The sequence below is a fragment of the Eptesicus fuscus genome, chromosome 6 (genome assembly GCF_027574615.1).
Source record: "Eptesicus fuscus isolate TK198812 chromosome 6, DD_ASM_mEF_20220401, whole genome shotgun sequence".
Classification (NCBI taxonomy): Eukaryota; Metazoa; Chordata; class Mammalia; order Chiroptera; family Vespertilionidae; genus Eptesicus; species Eptesicus fuscus.
In genome coordinates, this window is record NC_072478.1 from 79,693,422 (window position 1) to 79,719,728 (window position 26,307).

The following is a 26,307-nucleotide window of genomic DNA, read 5'->3' on the forward strand; positions in this document are numbered from 1 at the left end:
GATAGCCACTTGAAAAGCCTTCCTGTCTCCTTTGTAAAAATGCTGTGCTAGATGCTATTACACATAAGGTCCCTGATCAGTGCCTGAATAAAGTGTAATAAATTCTTCATGTAGGTCAGGGTTAGGAAGTTTGACTCATGCCTATCTGATATAGGCACTTCCTTTTATTAACAAATGACAGGTGTGGAATTCTTGTGTTCCCTTGATGAATTCACTGCCAGGAAGATCACAGTTAAGTTTCAGTGCTCATTTGCGGTGATTATTCCTAGCCCAGCATTTTGAAGACCATCATTTCTTTCTTCTCCAATTTGATTTCATTATGGGTGTATTTAATCATTCTTTAAGATTTTACTTCTATCTATGCCTCTTGTTATCTTTAAATCTTTTCTGGAAGTAAGGAGAGCATAATTAATGTGAAACTCAAAAGCCACATACCTGCAGTCGCCTTCCCAACACTTCCTGAGTCTGAAAGTCTAGGTCAGAGGTGCCCAAAAAGCCAGAGGCAGAGCAGTCTGTGGCCGGCTCAGGTGGTTTTCCTCTGCAGACTCCATCTCTGATATCTTTGTCTCTTCCCCTTTCAAGGGGGTGTTGGCATTGTCAGGAGTGGAAACAGGCTCCAGCTGTCAGAGCCCACTCCAGGTCTTGGCTGGATCTTGGTGGTCTGGGGCCAGAGTGGGATTAGGGAAGGGCATCCCTGCTCCAGGATCAGAGAAGCCCAAAGCTCTAACTGGAAAGACTCTCCACATACACAACCCTAGCAGCTTCTCAGAGCAGAAGCTTTGAAGCTTAGGCTTGAGGCATGCGACTAACCCCTTTCTGAACCCTGGGTCGACTGGTCCCTAGCTCTGACCTTGGGCAGGAGTCTTCTCTGAGCCCCCGTTTCCAGATATGGGAACAATACCTACCTTGAAGAGCCATTGTGAAGACTCACTGAGATAACCTGCGAGATGCTTAGAACATAGCAAGAGCTCAAAGCCAGCAGTGGCTGCTCCTCCCAGTCCACCTGGATCCGTATTACTCCTTGGCCTGTCTACTGCTCCCAGTGGTGAGTCTGGAGGCAAGAGTGTGCATTAAATCTCAGCCCCTCAAATATAGATTAATGGGAAGAATCTCTAACGGATAAATTATATGTGATAAATCCATACAAAGGAATGTTATTTGGCAATAAAAAAGAATAAAGTACTCACACATGCTACATGGATAAACCTTGAAAACATTATGCTAAAGAAGCCAGTCACAACCGGGTCCGGGTTAGGCCGCGCCCCTGGGTCTGGGAGAGGCCACGCACCCCTGGGTCTGGGTGAGGCTGGATCCCGGGTCCGGGTGAGGCCGCACACACCTGGGTCCGGGTGAGGCCATGCGCCCCTGGGTCCGGGTGAAGCTGGATCCCGGGTCCGGGTGAGGCCGTGCGCCCCTGGATCCAGGTGAGGCTGGGTCCCGGGTCCGGGTGAGGCCGTGCGCCCCTGGATCCGGGTGAGGCTGGGTCCAGGTGAGGCCACGCCCCTGGGTCCGGGAGAGGCCACGCGCCCCTGGGTCCGGGTGAAGCTGGATCCTGGGTCCGGGTGAGGCCGTGCGCCCCTGGATCCAGGTGAGGCTGGGTCCCGGGTCCGGGTGAGGCCGTGCGCCCCTGGATCCGGGTGAAGCTTGGTCCCGGGTCCGGGTGAGGCCACGCCCCTGGGTCCAGGAGAGGCCACGCGCCCCTGGGTCCGGGTGAGGCTGGATCCCGGGACCGGGTGAGGACGCACACACCTGGGTCCGGGTGAGGCCACGTGCCCCGGGGCCTGGGTGATGCTGGGTCCCAGGTCCGGGTGAAGCCGCGCCCCTGCGTCCGGGCGAGACCAAACCAGAGGGAGTCGGACCTGCATTACCACCATTTGTCCACCATCCAGAGCTGAAAAGTCAGTGCCGACATGTACACATAAGGAACTGGTGGACATTGAAATTGGGTCTCAAAAAAACTGTTGGTCCAGAAAGAAACTTACTACAGACTGATTCATTTGCCTGTCAGCATAACTATTATTGCTCGTCTCACATTCGGTTCTTATAAGTGTATTTCTAGTGACACATGATCTCGCTCATGTCGGGCCTCAGAGGGAGGGTAGGAGAGGGTGGGGGTTGGGGGGAGAGATCAACCAAGGGACTTGTGTGCATGCATACGAGCCTAACCAATGGTTAAGGACAACAGGGGTGTGGGGGCATCCGTGGGGAGGGGTGGGGGATGGAAATGGGGGGATGAGGACAAATATGTGACACCTTAATCAATAAAGAAATTAAAAAAAAAAAAAGCCAGTCACAAAAGTCCACATATTTTATGATTTCATTCATATGAAAGATCCCAAAGCATCAAATCTATAGATATGGAAAGTAGATGAGTGATGTTATGGAAGGCAATGAGGATTGACTGCTAATGAGTATGGAGTCGTTTTTGGATGTGATTATAATGTTCTAAAATTAGATTGCAATTATGGTTGCACACTCTGTTAATATATCTTAAGCCATTGAATTTTATATTCTAAACTAGAGGCCCATTGCACGAAGATTCGTGCAATAGGCCTGCCTATTCCTTCCCCTGGATGCCGACACTGGTTTTTCTCCAACACTGGTTTTTCTCTGGCACCTGGGACCCAAACCTTTGCTCTGGCTGCTGCCTTCAGTCTTCAATCCAGTTGGAGCACTGCTCCTGTAGCTCCCTCCACCCCCCGCCTTCCCGCTCACAGCAGGGGTCCCGCCCTGCCCGGCTGCTCCATGCTTGCATGTGTACTGCCCAGAGGCCTGGAGCAGCTGAGGGGCAGGGCCGCTGCTATCTTTGTCAAGTTAATTTGCATACTCACTCCTGATTAGCTGGTGGGGATCGCAAAGTGACGGTCAATTTTCGTATTTCTCTTTTATTCGAGTAGATAGGTGAATTGTGTGAAATGTGAATTATATCTTTTTTTTTAAAATATATATTTTATTGATTTTTTACAGAGAGGAAGAGAGAGGGATAGAGAGTTAGAAACATCGATGATAGAGAAACATCAATCAGCTGCCTCTTGCACACCCCCCACTGGGGATGTGCCCGCAACCAAGGTACATGCCCTTGACCAGAATCGAACCTGGGACCCTTCAGTCCGCACGCCGACGCTCTATCCACTGAGCCAAACTGGCTTCGGTGTGAATTATATCTTAATAAAGTTGTTTAAAATGGGAAAAAATCTCAGTTCCTCACTCATAAGCTTAGTGACTAGGGCAAATTACTTAACTTTTCTGAGCCTCAGCGTTCTTACAATAAAGTGGGAATAGCAAAATCTACCTCAAATTTATGGTGAAATTCTTAACAGTGGTTATTTTGGGGGTAAGGACATTATGAAAATTTTATTTCATATTATTTTTACTCTAATGGACATTTTCTGTATTTTTCTATAACAAATCTGAATTATGTATTTTAAGTCACTTTTCAAAACACACTTTTTCTAAATAAGCATTTAAATTTATTGAGTGCTCTCACTACATTTTAGGCATTACTCTGAGCACTTTACATATATTATCTCATTTAATTCTCACAACAGTCATCTGAGGAAGACAGTATTTTCACCCCATTTTATAGATGAGAACACCAAGGCTTAAAGAGGTTGAACAATTTGCCCAGCTTATTGTAAGTGAGCTATACATGTGATAAAATTTCAAAAAACTATACATACTCACACACAAATGAGTGCATGTAGAAACACATGAACTCTGAATAAGACCTGTAGTCTAGTTAACAGAATTGTACCAATGTCATTTTCCTGGTTTTGATATTATGCTATCTTTATGTATGATGGGGAAGGCTGGATGAAAAGTACCAGCTGGAGACTTCTCTGTACTTTTTTTTTGCAACTTCTATATTTCTTCTTCTATAATTAGACTCACAGAAATAGTTTTAAAAATAAGTTAAATAAGTTTTAAGAATTAAAAGCTTTTTAAAAGCTGTTCTAAGGATTACATAAGATATGTGCCTAGTACAATGGTTGGGTACAATGGCATTTCAGTGTATGATATTTTCTTTCTTCGTCACTCTATGTACAAGGTCTATTTTACGTGCATTATTTAATTCAATAAAGCCTATGAAGTAAGTACTTTTATTATTCCTCTTTTGCTGATAAGAAAACTCAGGAAGAGCTTTGCTCAAGGATACCAATAAGTCTGTGACTGAGCCAAGATGAGGCCCCAGTCTTAAAACTCCTGGGTCAGGGTATTTTCCCGTGCCCACACCCAGGTCTGCTTGCCCACACAGCACACCTTCCCTGTCTAGGAGACTGCTGGCGCCCACAGGCAGACTTTTGGGTTCCTCCTTGCATCCCTTACCAACCTCCCCATCTCAGGGCACTCAGGACCCATGAGGTGGAAGTGGGATCCGGGAAGAGTGGAGGCATCGTGGCCCTCTACCCACAGGCATTCTTGGGAGCCAGGGTAGTTGGGGTCATAGAGAGGGCAAAGACAGACCATCTCAACTCTGGCAAGAGTAGGGGGTGGGAAGGGAGGGTGTGTATGTGAGGGGGTATTCACACCAAGCCCATGCTCCTGTCCCCCTCAAACTTCCTTGAGTCGCCCCTGAGCTTGGGGCACATTCCTGAAGGGGGTGGTCACAGGATTCCAGGCCCTCTCAGGCCCTAAGCCAGTTTCTATTCCTCCTGAGACTGAAACCAACTCCCCCCTCAGACTCAGCACCCTGTCCCCAACTGGTAATAATCATAGTGACTCACTCCTAATTCTTGCCCTGTGAGCTCCCTGGACTTGGGGCAAATCTCTCCCAAGTCCAGGCTGGGGTTGGTGGGGAGGGCTAACGTGAGTCCCATTCCTCCGGGAGGAGATGGGTCCCAGGTATGTAGTGGGGGCTTTGCCCACATTCAGTTGAGCCTGCTCAGTTCTCTCTCCCCATCCCTGTTGCACTCCCCGAACTCCTCATCCCATCAGGCCAGTCAGCTGTCGGCCAGGATCCCTGGAGATCCAGGACTCCTCCCTTGTCCTCTCACCTTCTCCCCACCCCCCTTCCCCCCAACCACCACCAGAGACCCTAGGATCCGGTCCACGGGGAGTAGCGCCATCGTGTGGCCTCCAAGAGAAACGCATCTCATTCCCCAGCCCCACCCTTTCTATGCGCTCATTGAACAAGTATTTATTGAGGGCCGGTCACTAGGTGCTCTAAGGGTAGCGGTAGAGATTATAGATAAAATGCCTGCTCTGTGGATGGTACAGTCCAGTGTGTGTGCGTTGAGGGGCAGGCAATAAGCGATAAACAAGTAAATAACCGGAGCAGTTATTATAGTGGTAACTGCTAGGAAGAAAATAAAACAGAGAAATGTGAAGAGTGACCCAAGAGGGAAACTCAGGACAAGATGGAAAAGTAAAGTTTCCTTGAATAGATACCATCTGAGATGAGACTCAGATGACAGGGATTCAGTCATGTGAGGGTCTGGGGGAAAGCTTTCCTTGCAGAGAAATGAGCAACCGCAGAGGCCCTCAGGCAGACGCAGGCTTTGCAAAACAAACAAACAAAGGCCAGCGTGGCTGGAAAGCAGAGAGGGAAGGGAGGGCGGTGTGAGATATGGTCAGGAAGGGGAGCTGGGCCAGACTATAGATCTTGTAGGCCATGACAGACTTTAATTCTTCTACGAGTAATGGGAATGTATTGGGTGAGTTGTGAGCACAAGACTAATGTGGCCACATTGACTTTTGAAAGGACCCCTATGGCTGCTGTGTAGAAAATGGACTTTAGGCCCTAGCTGGTTTGGCTCAGTAGATAGAGTGTCAGCCTGCGGACTGAAGGGTCCCAGGTTCGATTCCGGTCAAGGGCACATGCCTGGGTTGTGGGCTCAATCCTCAGTGAGGGGCGTGCAGGAGGCAGCCGATGGATGATTTGTTCTCATCATTGATGTTTCTATCTCTCTCTTCCTCTCTGAAATCAATAAAAATATATTTTAGATCAACCAAGAGCTTGTATGCATGCATATAAGCACAATCAATGGACACAAGACACTGGGGGGTGGGGTGGGATGAGGACATGCGACAGGGGGTAGGGGAGACTGGGGGAAGGTCAATGGGGGGAAAAAAGGGAGATATATGTAATACTTTAAACAATAAAAAAAACCAAAACCCAAAAATATATATATATAAAAAAAAGAAAATGGACTTTGGGCAAGGAAGGAAGAAAGAGTGAGAGCAGGGTGATTATTGCAAGAGATTAGAAAGCTATTAAAATAATTCAGGTGAGAAATGATAGCAGCTTGGGTCAGGGTAGTAGTGTTGGAGATGGGCGATGTGGTTGGATGCTAGGCCTGAAGGTAGAGCCAACAAGACTTGCCAATATCCCACATTCTCCTTTGCTCACTCAGCTCCAGGAACGCCTTCAAGCACACACACACCCTAGCTGGCGCCTCCATCCTCACTGGGGGCTTCAGTTAGCAGGGCAGACCCCAAGGACACAGTTAAATTGGCGAGTATCCAGGTGTTGTTTGACAAAACAATGTAAGACTCAGCCACTATATTCTTTTTTTTTTTTCTTTATTGATTAAGGTGTCACATATTTGTCCTCATCCCCCCATTCCCATCCCACACCCCTCCCCACGGATGCCCCAACCCCCTGTTGAACTTAACCATTGGATAGGCTCATATGCATGCACACAAGTCCTTTGGTTGATCTCTCCCCCCTCCCCCCAACCTCTCCTATCCGCCCTCTGAGGCCCGCTAGTCTGATCGATGCCTCCTTGTTTCTGGTTCTGTTCTTGTTCATCAGTCTATGTTGTTCATCATTTCCCCTAGATGAGCGAGATCATGTGTCCCTAGAGATATACTTATAAGAACTGAATGTGAGACGAGCAATAATAGTTATGCTGACAGGCAAATGAATCAGTCTGTAGTGAGTTTCTTTCTGGACCAACAGTTCTTTAGAGACCCAATTTCAATGTCCACCAGTTCCTTATGTGTACATGTCAGCACTGACCCCTCAGCTCTGGATGGTGGACAAATGGTGGTAACGTAGGTCCAACTCCCTCCGGTTTGGTCTCGGCCTGACCCAGGGGCATGGCTTCACCCGCACTCAGGGGCACGTGGCCTCACCCAGACCCAGGGGCGCGTGGTCTCACCCGGACCCGGGACCCAGCCTCACCCTGATCCAGGGACACATGGCCTCACCTGGACCCAGGGGTACGTGGCCTCTCCCAGACCCAGGGGCGCGTGGCCTCACCCGGACCCGGGACCCAGCCTCACCCGGATCCGGGGACACATGGCCTCACCCGGACCCAGGGGCGTGTGGCCTCTCCCAGACCCAGGGGCGCGTGGCCTCACCCGGACCCGGGACCCAGCCTTACCCGGATCCAGGGACACATGGCCTCACCTGGACCCGGGGGCGCGTGGCCTCTCCCAGACCCAGGGGCGCGTGGCCTCACCCGGACCCGGGACCCAGCCTCACCCTGATCCAGGGACACATGGCCTCACCTGGACCCAGGGGTGCGTGGCCTCTCCCAGACCCAGGGGCGCGTGGCCTCACCCGGACCCGGGACCCAGCCTCACCCGGATCCAGGGACACATGGCCTCACCTGGACCCGGGGGCGCGTGGCCTCTCCCAGACCCAGGGGCGCGTGGCCTCACCCGGACCCGGGACCCAGCCTCACCCTGATCCAGGGACACATGGCCTCACCTGGACCCAGGGGCGCGTGGCCTCTCCCAGACCCAGGGGCACGTGGCCTCACCCGGACCTAGGTGCACGAGGCCTCACCCGGATCCAGGGACACATGGCCTCACCCGGACCCGGGGACGCGTGTCAGCCGCTATATTCTTCATGAACTGCTTCCATGCCAGTGTACTCCCCAAGTCCCGCATGGTTCAGGGTTCAGGTTCAGGGTTCGGGCTCTGGAGGCGGCCGCACACAAATGAAAGAGACAAGACAAGAAAATATTAATTTGGGAATTGGGGGGCAGGCGGAAGCCCAAGAGAGGACTCCTCTTTGCTCTGGCCTTGCCATCCTTTTTATTCCGGTCTGGGATACACCCATAGCCCTTAGGCAGGCAATTTTAGTAATAGCTCGATGATAGCCCATCAGCAAGGCTTTACATAAGACTAAAAGGTGGAAGTTGCTTCAGCTACCTTTGTCTCCACCAGACAGTGGGTGTATGGCTCTGACCCTTGCCAAGAGCTTCAAGGTTGACCAGCCTTCCTGGTTCCTTGTCCACACCTCTCTGCTAGTGAAGGCAATGGGCAGCTTCCAACACTTCCACTTTCCACCATTAGCCCACTTAATGGGCAGGGCCTCTACCTGCTGTTTCCTTTACCCTGCCTGGCTTCTATAGGCCCAGTTATTACTTAGGTCTCTGTTTGTCCTATTGAGTGCCCTCAGGGTGTGTTGGTGACAACCAAAACAGTCCTGAGTATTTGATGTTTTTATTTGACACAAAATAGGGGGTAGCATAATCTGGCCCTGTCAATTCTCAGACCCAGGCCAACAATTCACTCCTATTTATTTACACAAAATACTGTGAGGTCAGACGTGACCCCACAAAAAATGCACACGATGCTTTTGGCCCCAGCTAGGACATTTCTGGAGAGCCTGGGAGAGTTCAGGCTACCCTTGTAAACTCTCTAAGGCCAGTCAGGGATAGGGAAAGCAAGCAGGGGAGGAGGCAACCCGGCTGGCTCTGGAGTCAGCAGGCCTTGCTCTGTTTGTATTGTGTTGCTTGGGGGGTACATTATAAATGCAGCCAGTCCAGGGGCTCCTGGACTCAGAACCTCACACTGCACTAGTTCCAAAAGGCTGCGCAAGCCTCCCCGAGATGAAGCTGCCAGGCCAGGAGGAGTCTGAGGTCCACAGTGCTCATGAAAATGTGCCCACAGGAGAGCTGCACAGTGGCCCTGGCTCTGGCCCCAGCCCTGATGGCTCCTCAGACACTGGGGTACCCAAGGACCCTCTGCTCTTCATTCAGCTGAATGAGCTGCTGGGCTGGCCCCAGGCGCTAGAGTGGAGAGAGACAGGCAGGTGAGTGAAACCCAGGCCAGTTTTATGGGGTCCTCCCCCTTCTCAGCTGGGGCCTCCTCCATGACCCCAGCTCTTCCTGTAGGGTGGGTATTCTTACCCCTAATTAGAAGTTCCTCTCTGTCCACATGTCAGGTCCCCACCCTCTCTGATGCTCGGCCTTCTCTGCAGTCTAGTTTTGAGTTCCCCGAGACCAAGATGGGAGGTGACTGTGAAAGGAGGGCACTCTGCACCACTGGGGTCACGTCTCCCTCATTCATTTACCTTCCTTTGCTCTCCTGTGTCCCCACCTGGACCTGGAGAGGTGCCCCCAGTAACACTGTCCACCCTTCTCCACTGCAGGTGGGTGCTATTTGAAGAGAAGCTGGAGATGGGTGGGGGCCGGTGGAGTGCCCCCCATGTGCCCACCCTGGCGCTGCCCAGCCTGCAGAAGCTCCGCAGCCTTCTCATGGAGGGCCTTGTCCTGCTGGACTGCCCAGCTCAGAGCCTCCTGGAGCTCGTGGGTATGCTGGGACCCTTTGTAGGGAGGACCTGGGTAGCCACGCCACCTTTTCCCTAAGATTTCCCTCAAAAGTATTGGAATTTTCCAGCGCCCACCACACTCACCTTAGGGATCATCCATCCCCGTACAAGGAGGAGATGGAAAAGGAGAGTGAAGGAGAAGTTTCCTGGCTCCTCCATTCCCTGAGACTCCCAGGAGGGAAAGTGACCTGGGCAGAGGGGACAGGGGAAGTATTCGGGGGCAGGGAGCTCTCAGGAAAAGGTTGGAGCTCCACTTCCGCTTCCCAGAGCAGGTGACCAGAGTGGAGTCGCTGAGCCCGGAGCTGAGAGGGCAGCTGCAGTCCTTGTTGCTGCAGAGACCCCAGCACCTCATCCAGACCACAAGCACCAGGCCCTGCTGGGGTAAGAGGCCCATCCCCGGGCCCAGAACCAAAAATCCTAGGGTGGGAGGGTCCCAGATCCCCCCTGCACCTTTCTGGACCAGGAGTGGCCTAGCCTCGGCTTAGACCTCCACCCTCCACCCAGGACTCATGGGCAGGAGGGAACTGGAATAATGGTGAGGGGAGAAGGGAGGGGCTAGAACCATAACCACCAGAGCTTTGTGAAAGGGTGTTCTTGGTAGGCACTGCACTGGGATCTTCTTTAATATTTACAAGCACCCTTTCGGTATACCACAATAATGTCCATTTTCATGATGAGGAAACTGAGGCTCAGAGCGGGGAAGGATGTGCTCGTTTCCAGAGCTTGTCAGTGGCAACGCTGGTTAGGGAGCCCCGGAGGGTCCATTCCCAAAGCCAGTGCTCTAAATCACTGCAAAATCTCGTTTTAAAGGGCCTGCCCATCCAAGAGAGGCTTCCCACGATGAGGAAGCACTCCTGAAGGAACAGGTTTGCCGCCTTCCTTGGGCAGGGCTGGGGCAGGGGTCAGGGATTAACAGGGGCCCACCCTCCACTGGACTCCTCACCAGCCAATATCCTGCCAACATCCCCCTCCCCAAATAACCTCATCCTCTGTGTCTCCCTGAACCCCCATCAGCGTCAGAACTCCCTGAGACAGAAGCTGCCTCCAGGGGCTGAGGCCGGGGCTGTGCTGGCAGGAGAGCTGGGCTTCCTGGCACAGCCACTGGGGGCCTTTGTGCGACTGCGGGATCCAGTGGTGCTGGGGCCCATTACTGAGGTGCCCCTCCCCAGCAGGTGAGGCTGCGGAGTGGGAGTGAGGGATCCTGGAGCCCAGAGAAGGGCCGTTACTGGGGAGGGGATTGTGTTCAGTTCTGGTTCAGTTCTCTTGGGGTGTGTGTGTGTGTGGGGGGGTGCTCAGGGGTCTGGGGAGGGGTTAGTGGTCAGGACAGCAAAGTGGGTGTGCACATAAGTGTGTGTATGGGGACTGGTAGGGAGGTCAGAAGTCAGGACTGCCCTATGGCACAGCAACCTCTAACCCACTCTGGGGCTTGGTTCCTTCCTCAGATTTTTCTGCCTCCTCCTCGGTCCCCCAACACTGGGAAGGAGCTACCATGAAATGGGCCGAGCGATGGCTGTCCTGCTCAGTGACCCGGTGAGCTGGGCAGGCCTGTGTGTGTGTGTGTGTGTGTGTGTGTGTGTGTGTGTACTCTATATGTATTGAGTACAGCAATGAGGCAAAGTGTGGCTTTGCGTGTGAGCACGAGGACTGAAGTTTCCTTGGCTACCACTGTAGCCCCCTTACCTAGCACAATAGGCACCCAGCAGATACTGAATGCATGCATTAATGGACGAATGTTTGAATGACTAGTCTGCTTTGTGACTCGTGTGTCCAGCTTTGAGACTGTGAAAATGGACGTAAGAACTCAGATATGCATTTACTGCCATTCTGTGCCTGTCCCCAGCAATTCCAGTGGTCAGTGCGACGGGCCAGCAACCTTTATGACCTTCTGGCAGCCCTGGATGCCTTCCTAGAGGAGGTGACAGTGCTCCCTCCAGGCCGGTGGGACCCAACAGCCCGGATTCCCCCGCCTAAATGTCTGCCCTCTCAACACAAAAGGTATCTGGGGTAATCATCCCATCTAGATCCTTCTCTCCCCACAGTCTTGGGTCCAGTTCCACTGTTGAGGAGGGGAGGGGATTCCAGGAAAGGAACAGGGACTTACCTTTGAATTTGGAGTCTGCCCGCAGGGATACAAGCAGCCACCAGGGGGCAGGGCGCCATGAAGTTGGCTCCCAGTCGGCGCCTAGTTGGAGAACCTCAGTCACCTAGGGTTCCCCTTCCCTTCAGGCTCCCCTCGCAAATGCAGGAGGTCAAGGGCTCCTCTGCCCGGCGTGGGTCTCCGGCTGAGGACAGGCACGGCCACCCACCGCAGGCACCCAGCCCGGAGTTGCAGCGGATGGGCAGGTGAGGCGAGCTGGGGTAGGAGTAAGGATCGGTGTATGGGGACGGGGACGGGGAAGGAGTCCCAGGAGCATAGAGGTGTGCTCACTGTGACAGGGGCTCAGGGGCAGTAGTGGGGTGTGGAAACCGGTATCATTGACGACCAATGGGCGGGAGGCTGTTTGGGGGCCTTGTCCAGGACGTCCGGAGGAAGGCCTTGTGGTACCCCAGTGACTTCTTGGACGCCCTGCACCCTCAGTGCTTCTCAGCTGTGCTCTACATTTACCTGGCCACCATCACTAACGCCATCACTTTTGGGGGGCTGCTGGGAGAAGCCACCGATGGTGCTCAGGTGGGTAGGGATGTGGAAGGGGGACAGCACAAGCTTTGGTGTTCCTCCAGCCATGCCCTTCGTCCTTCCCTGGGACTATGGGTGGGTGAGGAGGCCCCTGGAAGCTTGGGTTCCTGTGTTGAGGACTCCAGGGTCCTAAGCTGACAAGGCCCCATGGTGGCTCCTAGGGGGTGCTGGAAAGTTTCCTGGGCACGGCGGTGGCAGGCGCTGCCTTCTGCCTGATGGCCGGCCAGCCCCTCACCATCCTCAGCAGCACGGGGCCAGTGCTGGTCTTTGAACGCCTGCTCTTCTCCTTCAGCAGGTGGGACTCCTTCACCTCCCTAGCCTGATCCTGGCTGAGTCAGTAGGGGAGGGTGGAACTGTCTGGCTCTAGGGGCACCTGACCTGGGTTAAGTGGGGAGCAGAATGGCCCTGCCAAGCCCTGCCTGTCTCTCACCCCCCAGAGATTACAGCCTGGACTACCTGCCCTTCCGCCTATGGGTGGGCATTTGGGTGGCCACCTTTTGCCTGGTGTTGGTGGCCACAGAGGCCAGTGTGCTGGTGCGCTACTTTACTCGATTCACCGAGGAAGGCTTCTGTGCCCTCATCAGCCTCATCTTCATCTACGATGCCGTGGGCAAAATGCTGAGCTTGACCCGTGCCTATCCCATCCAGAGGCCTGGCTCTCCCGCCTATGGCTGCTTCTGCCAGTACCCAGACCCTGGAGGTGGGTGAGGGAAATCGGGAGCTTGGCAAGACAAGGGAGGATAAGGAGGGAGAGGGTGACTCCTTGCTGCCCCCCCTCCCCGGGTTACATTCAGCAAAATTCTGAGTACTTACCCAACAACCGCAGCACTCTCCCCCACTATGATTCTACATCAGGTGAAAATAAGTCACAGAGCAGGCCCAATACCATCTTTATTTCTGACAATGCTGATAGAAGAACATGGCTATATCTATGGGTGAATGAGCTTCCTAACGATAAAACCCAAATTAGGTAGACTTACCCACTAGGTCATGGCCACACTGGAAAAGGGACTGTCTTGCTCCAGAGGAGCAGTTAGATGCACGTGCAGGCAGCTTACTCCCAAGAGCAGGGGAGGAAAGGGCAGGGCAGGCATGCCCAGCTTCTAGTCCCAAGCTCACCAATCAAATAAATGGCTGCTCTTCCCCTTGGACTGAGGGACTGACCTAGTGGAGCGAAGCTCAGAGTATTTATACTTGCATAGAGCCCTCCACATGAAGGAAACAGCAGGACTGGCAAAGATGTGTCCCCTCAAGAGTGCCAGTCTCTGCACCAGGCATGACCAAGACCAGTTCCGCCCCTGGTAGATCTGTATGCTCTTCCACTGAGCAAATATTTGCTGGGCATCTGCTCTGGCCAGTCCTGTGCTGGGCACCAGAGAAACAGATAAGTAGAGAATTTGGAGGAGCCAGGGCACAAGGCAGTGTCCTGAGGAACAGACATGGTAGCTCTTGGCGTCAGCATACAGATGAGCCAGAACTTTCTGGTTCTGCTGGACCCATGAGATTAGGCTCTGGAGGGGCTGGAGAAGGTTCCCAGGGACAGGGCATACACCCAAATTCTTCTCTGCTTCCCAGGAAATGAGTCTCAGTGGACAAGGACAAAGCCAAAAGACAGAGATGACATCTTAAACACGGTGAGACCTGTTCCTGGGAGGAAGAAGTCAGTGGTTCCTGGCTCTTTCCATCCCACAGGCTAGAGAAACCCTCATAGGTCACCGAGGCCCAGCCATTTGCTATGGCTGGGGAACCTCCTGTCCTGGGCCCTCGGTGTCTCACGGGGCATCAGTAGATGCTTGTGCTGCCTGCCACCCATAACCTCACCCCTGACCACCACTCCATATAGGACCTAGGCCTGGTCAATGCGTCCTTGCTGCCTCCACCTGAGTGTGTCCGGCAGGGAGGCCACCCTCGTGGCCCTGGCTGTCATACAGTTCCAGACATCGCCTTCTTCTCCCTCCTCCTCTTCCTTACCTCCTTCCTTTTTGCCATGGCCTTCAAGCATGTCAAGACAAGCCGCTTCTTCCCATCTGTGGTGAGTGTCAACTCTCTTTCTGTGGGAGAGGACTAGCTCTTGGCCTTGGGCCCTGCCTGTAAATGGGAAGGGGTGATGGCAGGCCTGAACCTGACTGAGTGTCCACTGTGTGGCCAGGTGCGCAAGGTACTCAGCGACTTCTCCTCAGTCCTGGCCATCCTGCTGGGCTGTGGCCTTGATGCCTTCCTGGGCCTGGCCACGCCAAAGCTCACGGTGCCCAGAGAGTTCAAGGTGAGAGCTGGGAGAGGGAAAAACAGGGCCAGCAGACAGAACCTTGGAGGGGGAGGATGAATAAATTCTACATTTCACCTCCTCTAAGTTCCTGTTTGCCCACTTGTCAAATAGAAATAGTAATAATAATGGCCTCACAGAGTTGTGAGGATGAATGAGATGCTGCTCCAGACGCATAATAAGCACAGAATACTCAGTAGCTATTATTATAGTATGGAGTTAAGAGGACGGGTTCCTTCCGGTCAGCTGGCCTGGGTTTGAGTTCCAGTTCTGCCACTTCTTAGCTGTGTGACCTTAGGCAAATTAATCCACATTTCTGATCTTCAATTTATTCATTTATAAAATGGAAATAAATAACAATAGTTCCTACTTATTCGTGTTTTGAGGTTTACAGATAGTAGTGTAAAGCACTTATCACAATGCTGGGACTGACACATACCAAGCCCTCACTAAATGGTAGTTATTGTCATGGTTTCCCCTACCCTTGCCACGGTCCTACCCATTCCACCACTCCACACTCTCTATTTTCACCCCGGGTTGCCTGCCCTGATCCAGTCAAGTTGGGGCTCCCTCTCTAGGCAAAACAGTGCACAGATCAGGGCTTAGCACCTTGGCACCTACACTCGGTGCATTTGGAGACCTCCCTTCCAGCTTCCCCTAAGACAAGACAGCAGGGGGACTCCAACAGAGGCAGCCTCAGGGACTCAGAACCCAAGACAACATCTGGGGCCCTGTCCCCCACACAGACGCTTATAATCAGAGCAGACGCAGGCACACCCAGCCCTGCCCCTGCCCCAGATCAAGGCAGGTCTGAGCCTGAGTTGCCCCACCCTGGATGCTGAGAGGGGGTGCCCCGGGAGGAGAGCTCCGGGCACTAGGAAGTATGGGCAGGCCTTATCTACCCCCTCCTCCTCTTGCAGAGAGGGAGGGCCCAAGAGAACCAAAGTCTAGAGCCCCTGGCTCCAGCCCAACCCGCTAGCTGGCTCCCCTCCTTCTGCCCTCTTTTAAGGCACTGGGATGCTTTGAACCAGCTATGCATGCACACACACTGCTCCCATATAGCATCCAGGGCCTTGGTGGGAGGGGCAGTGGTAAGGGAAATTGTGGAAGAATGCCAAGGCTGGAGTGTACAGGTGAGGTGCTCTTGGGAGACCCTCTCTAATATGTCCATGGAACGTCCTCCCCCAGCCCACACTACCTGGGCGTGACTGGCTGGTGTCACCTTTTGGAACCAACCCCTGGTGGCTGAGTGTGGCAGCCGCTCTGCCTGCCCTGCTGCTGTCGATTCTCATCTTCATGGACCAGCAGATCACAGCGGTCATTCTCAATCGTGCCGAATACAGACTGCGGGTGAGGCCTGCCGGGAACACCCTAGACCCCTGGACTAAGGGACAGAAGCCCAGGGTGGGTCCCAGGCTTCCCCTCTCCCACCCCAGAGGGCTAGTTTCATCCCAATTCCCCACCACTACCTGCAGAAGGGAGCTGGCTTCCACCTGGACCTCTTCTGTGTGGCTTTGCTGATGCTGCTCACATCAGTGCTTGGGCTTCCCTGGTATGTCTCAGCCACTGTCATTTCCCTGGCCCACATGGACAGTCTTCGGAGAGAGAGCAGAGCCTGTGCTCTGGGGGAGCCCCCCAGTTTCCTGGGCATCAGGTGAGGCCAGTATTCAGGAGGCTGGAATGAGAGGTGGGCAGCAACGTGAGGTAGCAGGGGACAAGGCATAGTTATTTGGGCAGCTTAAATTCTAAGCTGGTAACTCCAGAGGGCTCTCTCACTGCCCCGTGATCATTGCAGTGGGGTGAATGGGGAGGGGTGAATGGCCTCTGAGATGGGTGTGTCAGATCTTCCCTCTCCTCCTTCAGCCATGGGACTGGGAGGGCCCTCAAGAGGAGCATCATTGAAGTAAGGGTGGAGGCAGCCAGGGCTGAGCAAGGGAGAGGTGCCACCTAATTCCACTCAATGTGGAAGCACCTCATTGATGTTATAAGGTAAAACACCACAAAAAAAATTTTGTAACTGCTGGAAACACAATCTGTCCATAGTCTTAGAAATCGACTTTGTAAACTGAAATGAAAGTCTTTATGCTGTGTAAAAATTGCTAATTTTTCAACAACAAAAAAAAAAAAAGAAAGAAAGAAAGAAAAAGAAAGAGCAACTATGAGCTTGAACTGATGGAGAGGCCTGGGGCCCCCATACTGCAGACACCAAGCTAAGGGGATAGTTGGAGGATCCCTCCATTTCCCTCCTTCCAGGGTCTATAGTGGTGTCTGGCTTGGGTCTCCAGCCTGGGCACCCCAGGGGCTCCCCCAGACCCTGGCTAACTCTTCCCTCTCCCCACAGGGAGCAGAGGCTGACAGGCCTGGTGGTGTTCATCCTTACAGGAATCTCCATCTTCCTGGCACCTATACTCAAGGTACATTTGTTAGGCAGGCTGGCGTCAGGGACAGGGTAGTGATAATAAACACAAGAACTGACATTGGCTGAACACTTAGTGCATGTTTCTCCATACCTGGCCTCATTCAATCTTCACATTAACCCTGAGATACATGTGCCCTTGACAAATGAGAAGCTAGTTTCTCAGATCTGAGAACCCAAACTCTTACCCAGTAGGCTTTCTACCCAGTGTACAGGGTGTAGGAATGCCCCCCGCCCCCACCACACACACACACACACACACACACACCCACACACACACAAAGGCCAAGCACTGCCCTTGCTCCAGCCTCCCAACAAGCCTTAGATTCAGAGTATGATCATCACACCTCGCAAAAACTTTGAGGCAAAAGCACTTCACTTCTTCCTCACCAGAACCATATGTTTAAAGAACACCTTCTGTGTGCAAGGCTCTGCTAGGCACCTGGGAGAAGGCGGGGAGAGGAGAGTATTGAAAAGGAATGTAGAACCAAGCACCTGTCAGCAACACCCACACACAAACAAAAGTTAACGAGTTATAGCAGAAAGGTTCAACAAGCCAAGACAGCAAAGCAGCCAAGAGGGTGTGGAGACTGGCCCACAAGAGTCACTGGCAGGACCACAGGAGGTTAGGGAAGGGAAAGGTCACGGAGGCTGGGTGAGAGTGGAGTAGTTGAAAGAACCAGAAGGACCAGATCAGCGGCTTACTAACCAGGTGACTCTCATTCAGCAGCTATTTACTGAGCATAAACCATATGCCAAGCACAGTCTCAGCACTGAAGATATAGTGGTGATCAAAAGAGATCAGCCAATCCTTGCAGTCTGGTGAGAGGAGACATGAAAAACAACAACAATAAAACAGGATAATTTCAGATAGTGATCACTTCTATGAGAAGTAAAAGAGAATAAGGTGATTTCGAGCCAGGGCTCTACTTTAAATGATCAGGGGAGACCTTTCTGGTGGGTCATGAGTAGTGAGAAGGCAGTCAGGGCATTTTAGGTGAAGGAAAATAGCAAAGCAAAAGGCCTTGCAAGGGGTAGAAATAAACTTGGGCATGTTGAGGGAAGGAAAGGAGGTCAGTATAAGCAGGAACAGAGAAAGCAGAGAGGAAAGTGATGGATAAGATTGGAACCGTCAGCTAGGTAAGGGGTAAGTTACCAAGTCTCTCTGAAATACAATTTTCCCATCTGTAAAATGGAGACAATTCCAGAATTTACCTCATCTGACTTACGTGAAGATTCAATGAAATCAGGCATGCAAAGTGGGAAAGGAAGAGATAAACCTGGGTAGGCTTAGATGCTGGATGCTAGAGGCTGGGGTTGGAGTCTAAGGGGGACACCTGGCTGCTGGCAGAGGTCAACTCCTTTGCTGGCTCTCCACTTCTTTTTACCAGTTCATCCCAATGCCTGTGCTCTATGGCATCTTCCTGTACATGGGGGTGGCAGCAATTAGCAGCATCCAGGTGAGCCCATTAAAATCACCATGAAACCCCACTCCTCCTTTCCTTTCCTACTGGTACTTCTTGCCTGTACTTTCCAATCCCCCAGGCGCCCCCCCCCCCCCCCCCCCGGCCTCTTTTCCTGTTTCTTCTGGGCAGAGGGATTCCGCTGCCATGCTCTGGGTGAGGAGGGGGCCAAGGGAGTCTTCTGACTGCCCCAGTACTGAGCTTTAATGGCTAACAGTGACACTCTTCAGGCTACCTAAACACCCCGCTCTCTTCCTCCTCTTGTTCCCCCAGTTCACCAAGAGGGTGCAGCTATTATTGATGCCAGCAAAACACCAGCCAGACCTCCTGCTTTTGAGGCATGTGCCTCTGAGCAGGGTCCACCTCTTCACAGCCATCCAGCTTGCCTGCCTGGGTCTGCTTTGGATAATCAAGTCTACACCTGCAGCCATCATCTTTCCCATCATGGTGACTCAGGGTTGGGTGGCATCCTGGGGGGTTCCTGAGAGACTCTGAGCCTGGGAGGGTGGCCAAGGCTTCCATAAGAGGAAGACTCTTCCCTCTTTCCTTTTCCCCTGACTGTGCCTGGTTGGAAATCCTAGGACAAATAAAGATGGCCGAGGGATGCCAACAGATGGGCTAGTCCTGGGATACCCGATTCAACTCCTTTCCCAACCTCTTTGGGCTTATCAACCACAGGGAGGGACAGAAAGCCCAGAAAAAACCTGAGGCCCTGGGAAAGGAAATGCTATCACTTTGGTTACATAGTGAGGTGATAAAATAGGTAGCTCTGGCCTTGTTGTTACTCACTGAGGAAGTTAAGAGCCACAGTCTTTGCAGTAGGACCAATCTGGTTACAAGTTTCTAAACTTTCAGGGCCTCAGTTTCCTTCTCGGCACAATGGCAGAGCAATTATTATATCTACTCATAGGAATGTCTTAGCATTCTGTGAACCAAGACACAATGCCCAGCACATTGGAAATGCTGAATAAATGTTACTGTTGCTAATGTTCCTCCTGTTGTTGCTGACAGCCCTGGGTTTTGTTTCTATCCCTGCAGTTGCTGGGCCTGGTGGGGGTCCGAAAGGCCCTGGAGTGGGTCTTCTCACCACAAGAACTTCTCTGGCTCGATGAGCTGATGCCAGAGAAGGAAAGGAGCACCCCTGAGAAGGGGCTGGAGCCAGAGTACTCGTTCAGTGGAAGTGACAGTGAAGATGTGAGCTCCAGGATGGGCCCTCTCAGGAGAAGGGGGCAGGGGTGGGGGAAGCACTGCCGTCCAGGAGTTGTCCCTAAAGTCTGGTCAATACAGTCACTCCCCTTAGCTCTATATTGACACAGGCACATTGGAGAGGTGAGGGAAATCTTCCCTCTTAAGGCAGGGCCCTGGTTTATAAGCCCATGGGGGTGGAAAGGGCTGGGGATACAACCCTGATCTTTGTGTTTGTCTCAATGTGGGTTTATATCCTTCACTCTCAGGGTCCCTTTCTTTCTGTTGTCTCTGTCTTTTCTTTTTCTTTCTTTCTTTTTTTTTTTTTTTTCTATCCCCAACTCATCTTGAGATCTCTGTTCCACAGTCAGAGCTGATGTATCAACCAAAGGCTCCGGAAATCAACATTTCTGTGAATTAGCTGGAGTAGGAATCTGGGAGTGGAGACTCCAGGAAACAGAGCATGAGGTGAGGGTGTAAGGGAAGTCCCCTTGGTGTCGAGAATCAGAATGGGGGTGGGGATGAGAGCTCAGACCTAAGAAACCTCCAGTGTTGACTAGCCCTGTTTTCTCTCCATGCTCCGATCTCTCATGAACCCCAGAGTCCAAAAGTGCATATAGGGAAGAAAAAAACAAATGAGGTTACCTGGGCTTGGCTCCCTGCGGCCACTAAAGTGTGGCCAGTAGAGGGAGCTCAAGCTCACACCAAACTGGATGTGGAGTTGGGAGGTGGGGAAGGGAGGGGTGCAATGTCAGAAGAATGGAAAGGAGAGGGGAGGAGAAAAGGGAGGATAAATTTCCCTGAAACTTTCCTTTGCCTTTGGAGGCTCTTTCCTAGGCTGCTGAGAACCACACTCCAGACAAGTGGAAGGATTCTATCACTTGCCCTCTCTGCCATTCCTTCATTATATTCACCCATTATCAAAACATTTTCTGCCCTGGCCAGGTAGCTCAATTGGTTACAGCAGCAGCCCAATATGCAAAGGTTGCAGGTTTGCTATCTGGTCAGGGCACACACAGGAAGCAACCAATGAATGAATAAATAAGTAGAACAACAAATCTCTCTCTCAAGTCAAATTAAAGAAAACAAAACAAAACAAAACAAAAACAACCACCCACAACATTTTCTGAGTACCCTTGGAGTATCTAGGTACTAGAGATACAGTAGTTAAGACAATCATGGTCCCTGACCTCAGGAAGTTAAAATCCCAGTGGGAAAGACAAACAGGTAACTGTTAGAGTGGGATAGTGCTGGCTAAGGGGAAGCATGGGCAGTGTGAGCAGAGGCCTCTAAGTCCTTCTTGGAGGATGGTAAAGGTGGGGTGGTGGGAGTTGGGGAAGGCTTCTAAGAGGAAGTGGTCTATAATTTGAAATCTGAAAAATGAGTAGAAGCTAACCAGGACAAGCTGAGGGCACAACATGTACAAAGGCTGGAATACCCCCCGCCTCTCCCCATAAGCTGAACTCTCTTTTGGGCCAAATAACACCCTCCTTTCCATGCCTCTCAGAGCCCAAGAGCCTACCACTTGCAATAGAAATTCTGGGGTTCCAGAGAAATTCAATGACTGGCCCAGAATAAGATCTCCTGGGCTTTCCTTATGCCCTATCAAGGCTTTGCTCTGTTCTTTGCCCTACTATGTCCTGAACACTTGCTCTGACCCCACCACGTCCTCTCTCAGTTCACAGGTGTTTACTCAGGAAGTCAGGACATTGTTGGCCTTTGGCTTAACTGTCAGATGCTCTCAGTCAGCTGGGAACCTGGAACAATGGGTTAAGACTGGAAGGCAGCTGGCCAAGACCTCAGTCACCTTCCTGAGCTGGGGTGGAGAGTGTCAGGGAACAAGCAGGTTTGCTTTGTGGTTAGGAGAGGCTGGTAAGCCGGAGGAACTGACCAGGCCCCATTCACGCTCAACCCCATTAAAGGGACCTGAATCCAGAAGCCCTTCCCATTTTGAACTTTCTTTCCTCACAGATTCTCTTTTATAGAATTGGTGGGTTGTCAGGGAATTCTTCTCTGCTTGAAAAAAGAGAGACAAAGTCCCTCTAAAATAAGTATTCCTCCTATTTGAAACAGGTTTTTTTCACATATAAAAATAATGTTCTTATCCAGCCTGCGTGGCTCAGTGGTTGAGCATCAACTTATGAATCAGGAAGTCATAGTTTGATTCCCGGTCAGGGCAATGCCCAGGTTGCTGGCTCAATCCCCATTGTGGGGTGTACAGGAGGCAGTCGATCAATTATTCTCTTTCATCATTGATGTTTCTATCTCTCTCTCCCTCTCTCTTCCTCTCTGAAGTCAATAAAAATATATTTTTAAAAAATAATGTTCTTGCCCAACCAGTATGACTCAGCGGTTGAGTGTCTACTCATGAACTAAGAGGTCACTGGTTTGATTCCCGGTCAGGGCACATGCCCAGGTTGCAGCTTGATTCCCAGTAGGGGGCGTGCAGGAGGCAGCCAATTGATGATGTTTCTCTCATCGATGTTTCTATCTCTATCCCTATCCCTTCCTCTCTCTCTAAAAATCAATAAAGACACAATGTTATTTTTTTAACCAAAAAAGTGAATGAGATTACTAAAGAAATATTGAAATACTACAGAACTGTATAATTTTGAAATGGAAACCATTCTAGAGATAACCAGTGTTCACACTTTAGTGTATATTATTCAAATTTATTTCAATGGACACATTACTATTTTTATTAAAATGGGATTACACTATTGAGTTCCTTAACATGCTTGTTACTGAATATGCATTGGATATTTTCCCCATGTCATATACATATGTACCTCATTCTTTTTTAGTTATCTGCATAGAATAATAACCTTTAAATTGAAAAAGGTATCATATATACAAGAGTATGTATATACATATATGTGTGTGTATACATATACATATATACATACATATATATATATATATATATATATGTATATTATCTAGATAAATATTTTTGGAAAATTCAAGAATTTCTCCAGAGTATATACCTAGGTATGAATCTAAAGAGTAATGATAAAAAGCACCCCTCTGTATCCAACACTCATGTTATAATAGGATTACTTCTAGCCCTCCAGAAGCCCCTCTGTTCCTCCCAGATTCCATCCCCAATTCCAGGTAAACACTATCTAAATTTTATGGTAATTATTTTCTTGCTTTTCTTTATAGTTACAAATTCATTTATGTATTTTTCTTAAAATATGTTTTTATTGATTTTAGAGAGAGAGCAAGGGAGAGGGAGAGAGAGACAAACATTGATGTGAGAAACATCAATCGGGACAATACTCAACCAACTGATAGCCACACTGGCCAGGGCTACATTTATGTATTTCTATGTATTTATTTTTTGGCCTATTTTTGAATGTTATATAAATGGAATCATAGTATATGAATTCTTTTGTGACTGCTTCTTTCACTCAACATTGTTTTGTGAACCAAACCTGTGGATGTAGGCAGCTATAGTTTATTTCCATTGCTGTGTTGTATGATTCTACCACAGTTCAATTATCCATTTTTTCTATTGACTCATTGGTGAAACCATCTGAACCTGATACTTGCTTTGTGGAAGTTTAAGCTGATTCAAATTCTTTGACAATTATAGGATTTCTTTTTTTTTTTTTTTTTTTTTTTGGTGTTAATCTTCATTCGAGGATATTTTCCCATTGATTTTTAGGGAGAGTGGAAGAGAGAGGGAAACAGAGAGAAACATCGATGTGAGAGAAACACATTGATTGGTTGCCTCCTGCATGAGCCCTGACCAGGGCCCGGGCCAGGGAGGAGCCTGCAACCCAACCAAGGTACGTGCTCTTGATGGAATCGAACCCAGGACCCTTTGGTCCGCAGGCCAATGCTCTATCCACTGAGCCAAACCAGCTAGGGTGGATTTTATTTTTAATTAAAGACATTATTTTTCTTAGAGCAGTTTTAGGTTCAAGTTATAGGATTCTCAGGCTCTTTATTTCTTTTTAGCCAGTTTTGGTAAATTGTATTTTTCTAGAAATCTATTAAATTCATTTTTCATATTTATTGGCATAAAATTATTATATTATTTATCTAGTTAATCTATGTAGCCCATTTAGCTATTTAGATATGGTTCCCTTATCATTCTTAATATTATTGTACATTCTCTTTCTTGTTCTTGGTTACTCTTGCTAGAAGTCAGTCTATTTCACTAGTAGTTTCAAATAGCTAACTTCTGGCTTTGTTGTTCTTCTCTAATGAATATTTTTCTACTTTATTAATTTCTGCTCTTTAGTAATCCCTATAATTTTTCTTTAGGTTTATTCTATTTTTCCAACTTCTTAGCTCACTATTTTGAGCCTTAGTTATTTCCTAAATCTATAGCAGTAAACACTACTGCTATAGATTTCCTTCAAAATACTCCTTTATCAGCATCCCACAATTTTGATACAGTATTCTCATTGCCATTTCTAAGTATTTTCTAATTTTTACATTATTTTCTCTTTGACCCAAAAGTTAAGTGCATTTCTAAAAATTCCAAAGATATGTTTTCCCCCTTAATTATCTTTTTTGTAACTGATTTCTAACTTAATTGCATTTAAAGATTTGTGGGGCTAACTTTATGGTTTCACATGTGATCATTTTTAAATAAATGTTCCATGTGTGCTTAAAAATGTTTATAATCCAATTTTTTGAATAATTTTTTATCTATTTCTATTAGGCTAACCTACTAATTACACTGTTCAAAATATTCTATATATTTCACTTTTTTAAAAATATATTTTTTATTGATTTCAGAGAGGAAGGGAGAGGGAGAGAGAGATAGAAACATCAATGATGAGAATGATTGATTAGCTACCTCCTGCATACTCCACACTGGGGATAGAGCCCACAACCCAGGCATATGCCCCAGCCGGGAATCGAACAGTGTCCTCCTGGTTTATAGGTTGATGCTCAACCACTGAGCCATGCAGGCTGGGCTTTCATGACTTTTCTTTAAAGAAAATATTTTTATTGATTTCAGAGAGGAAGGGAGAGGGAGAGAGAGATAGAAACATCAATAATGAGAGAATCCTTGATCTGCTGTCTCCTGCATGACCGCCCCCCCTTCAGATTTTGTTTTTGTTGTTAATCCAATTTGACAATCCCAGCTTTTAGTTAGAGAACTAAGTACATTTAGAGCAATTACTAATATGTTTTGTTTTGTTTTATTTGGCTTTCTATTGTTCTGTTTTTTGGTTTCTTTTCCCTTTTATATTTTTCTGACCTTATTTTGGATTGATTAAGCTATTTTTGTCTATTTTTTCTTTTCTATTGTCTTCCCTCTACTCATGTGGGATATGAGAAAAAGGGAAGTCAAGAATGACTCCAATGTTTTTGGCCTACACAACAGGAAAAATGGAATTGCCATTCACTAAGTTGACATTTGGGCATTTTAAGTATGATGACTTTTATTTTTTTCATTTTTATTTTTTAAATATATCTTTATTGATTTAGAGAGAGATAGAAATGTCAATGATGAGAGAAAATCATTGATTGGCTGCCTCCTGCATGCCCCCCTACTGGGGATTGAGCTCACAACCTGGGCATGTGCCCTTGACAGGAATCGAACCTGGGACCCTTCAGTCCGCAGGCCAACGCTCTATCCACTGAGCCAAACCAGCTACAGTGGTATGATGACTTTTAGACAGTCAAGTAGAGATGTCAAATAGGCAGCTGAACATGCAAATCTGAAGTTCATGGGAGAGATCTGTATCAGAGATAAAAATTTGTAAGTTTATTAGTATCTAAATTATACTTAAAACAGACTAGATAAGATTTCGAAGGTTGTGGATTTAGAGACCCAGGGACCAAATCTTGGAACATTCCAGTATTAAGAGGTAAGAGGTTGAGAAGCAACCAGGAAAAGAGGAGCCTGAGGAGGGGGTAGTGACATGGAAGCCAAAACCAGGAGAACATGGTGTCATTCTTGAAATACAGAAATGTTTCAAGGAGAAGTGTTTCTGGTTACAGTTTATATTGGGGTCATTCTAACTCCTTACTTTTGTGCCAGTTCATCTGGGAATTTTAAAGTTAAAAATTATATTTAACCTATTAATTGTTTAGTTAGGAGATTGTTTTAGTTAGGAGATTGTTCAGAAATTTAAATACATACAATGACAAAAATGGAAATTCTGATGGGCCTTTTTAATGTTATAAAGAAGGATCCTAACACGATAGTCTAAGTATCTACTTACTAAAAGAAATACATCTCCAAAGTATCATTTAAATTTAGATAATTGCATATTTACTTATTTCAACAGCATCTACATATTGTCAAAAAACATTCATTTAGATTTACTTATTTTTAAAGAAATATATTTCTTTATTGATTTCAGAGAGGAAGGGAGAGGGAGAGAGAGGTAGAAACCTCAATGATGAGAGAGAATCATTGATCGGCTGCCTCCTGCACACCCCCTACTGGGGATCAAGCCCGCAACCCAGGCATGTGCCCTTGGCCGGAATTGAACCTGGGACCCTTCAGTCCGCAGGTTGACACTCTATCCACTGAGCCAAGTCAGCTAGGGCTGGATTTACTTATTTAAATAGTCAACAAATACTTACTCAATATGGACAATGTTGTATCAGATAAGGTTTCTGACTTCATGGAATTTACATTATAGTGAAGGAGAAAAGTAATAAGCAAAAAATAAGATACTGGCAAGTACTCTAAAGAAAATAAAATATTCCTGGCCAGTTTGGCTTAGTGGATAGAGTGTCGGCCTGTGGGGCAAAGGGTCCTGGGTTCAATTCTGGTCAAGGGCACATACCTAGGTTGCAGGCTCCTCTCTGGCTCAG

General features: G+C 49.0%; 1 protein-coding gene, 1 long non-coding RNA gene and 1 other non-coding gene across 3 annotated transcripts; 1 reads left to right on the forward strand and 2 right to left on the reverse strand.

Annotated features, from left to right (window-relative positions):
- Positions 1–126: 126 nt before the first annotated feature.
- LOC114231918 (uncharacterized) lies at positions 127–15,977 on the reverse strand. The gene is made up of 4 exons (XR_008556392.1): positions 15,918–15,977; positions 11,610–11,690; positions 906–1,051; positions 127–387 (listed from the first exon to the last, which is right to left on the reverse strand). It is a non-coding gene; the product is annotated as an uncharacterized LOC114231918 (long non-coding RNA).
- Positions 8,600–20,447, forward strand: SLC4A9 (solute carrier family 4 member 9). The gene is made up of 22 exons (XM_028147212.2): positions 8,600–8,989; positions 9,329–9,489; positions 9,776–9,889; positions 10,319–10,374; positions 10,523–10,680; positions 10,951–11,038; positions 11,349–11,503; positions 11,735–11,851; positions 12,005–12,179; positions 12,347–12,480; positions 12,623–12,885; positions 13,761–13,819; positions 14,029–14,217; positions 14,335–14,448; positions 15,637–15,798; positions 15,924–16,102; positions 16,790–16,862; positions 18,256–18,324; positions 18,601–18,774; positions 19,366–19,521; positions 19,880–19,980; positions 20,338–20,447. Exons 1-21 carry the CDS (start codon positions 8,709–8,711, stop codon positions 19,931–19,933), a joined length of 2,931 nt encoding a protein of 976 aa, XP_028003013.2. The 5' UTR covers positions 8,600–8,708; the 3' UTR covers positions 19,934–19,980; positions 20,338–20,447.
- Positions 9,577–9,648, reverse strand: MIR9306 (microRNA mir-9306). The gene has a single exon (NR_129049.2). It is a non-coding gene; the product is annotated as a microRNA mir-9306 (primary transcript).
- Positions 20,448–26,307: the final 5,860 nt, after the last annotated feature.

Coding starts and splice junctions, on each gene's coding strand:
- SLC4A9 (XM_028147212.2), top strand. CDS start 8,709: ATGCAGCCAGTCCAGGGGCTCCTGGACTCAGAACCTCACACTGCACTA. Junction 8,990..9,328: donor GAGTGGAGAGAGACAGGCAG/GTGAGTGAAACC, acceptor TCTCCACTGCAG/GTGGGTGCTATTTGAAGAGA. Junction 18,775..19,365: donor CCATCATCTTTCCCATCATG/GTGACTCAGGGT, acceptor CTATCCCTGCAG/TTGCTGGGCCTGGTGGGGGT.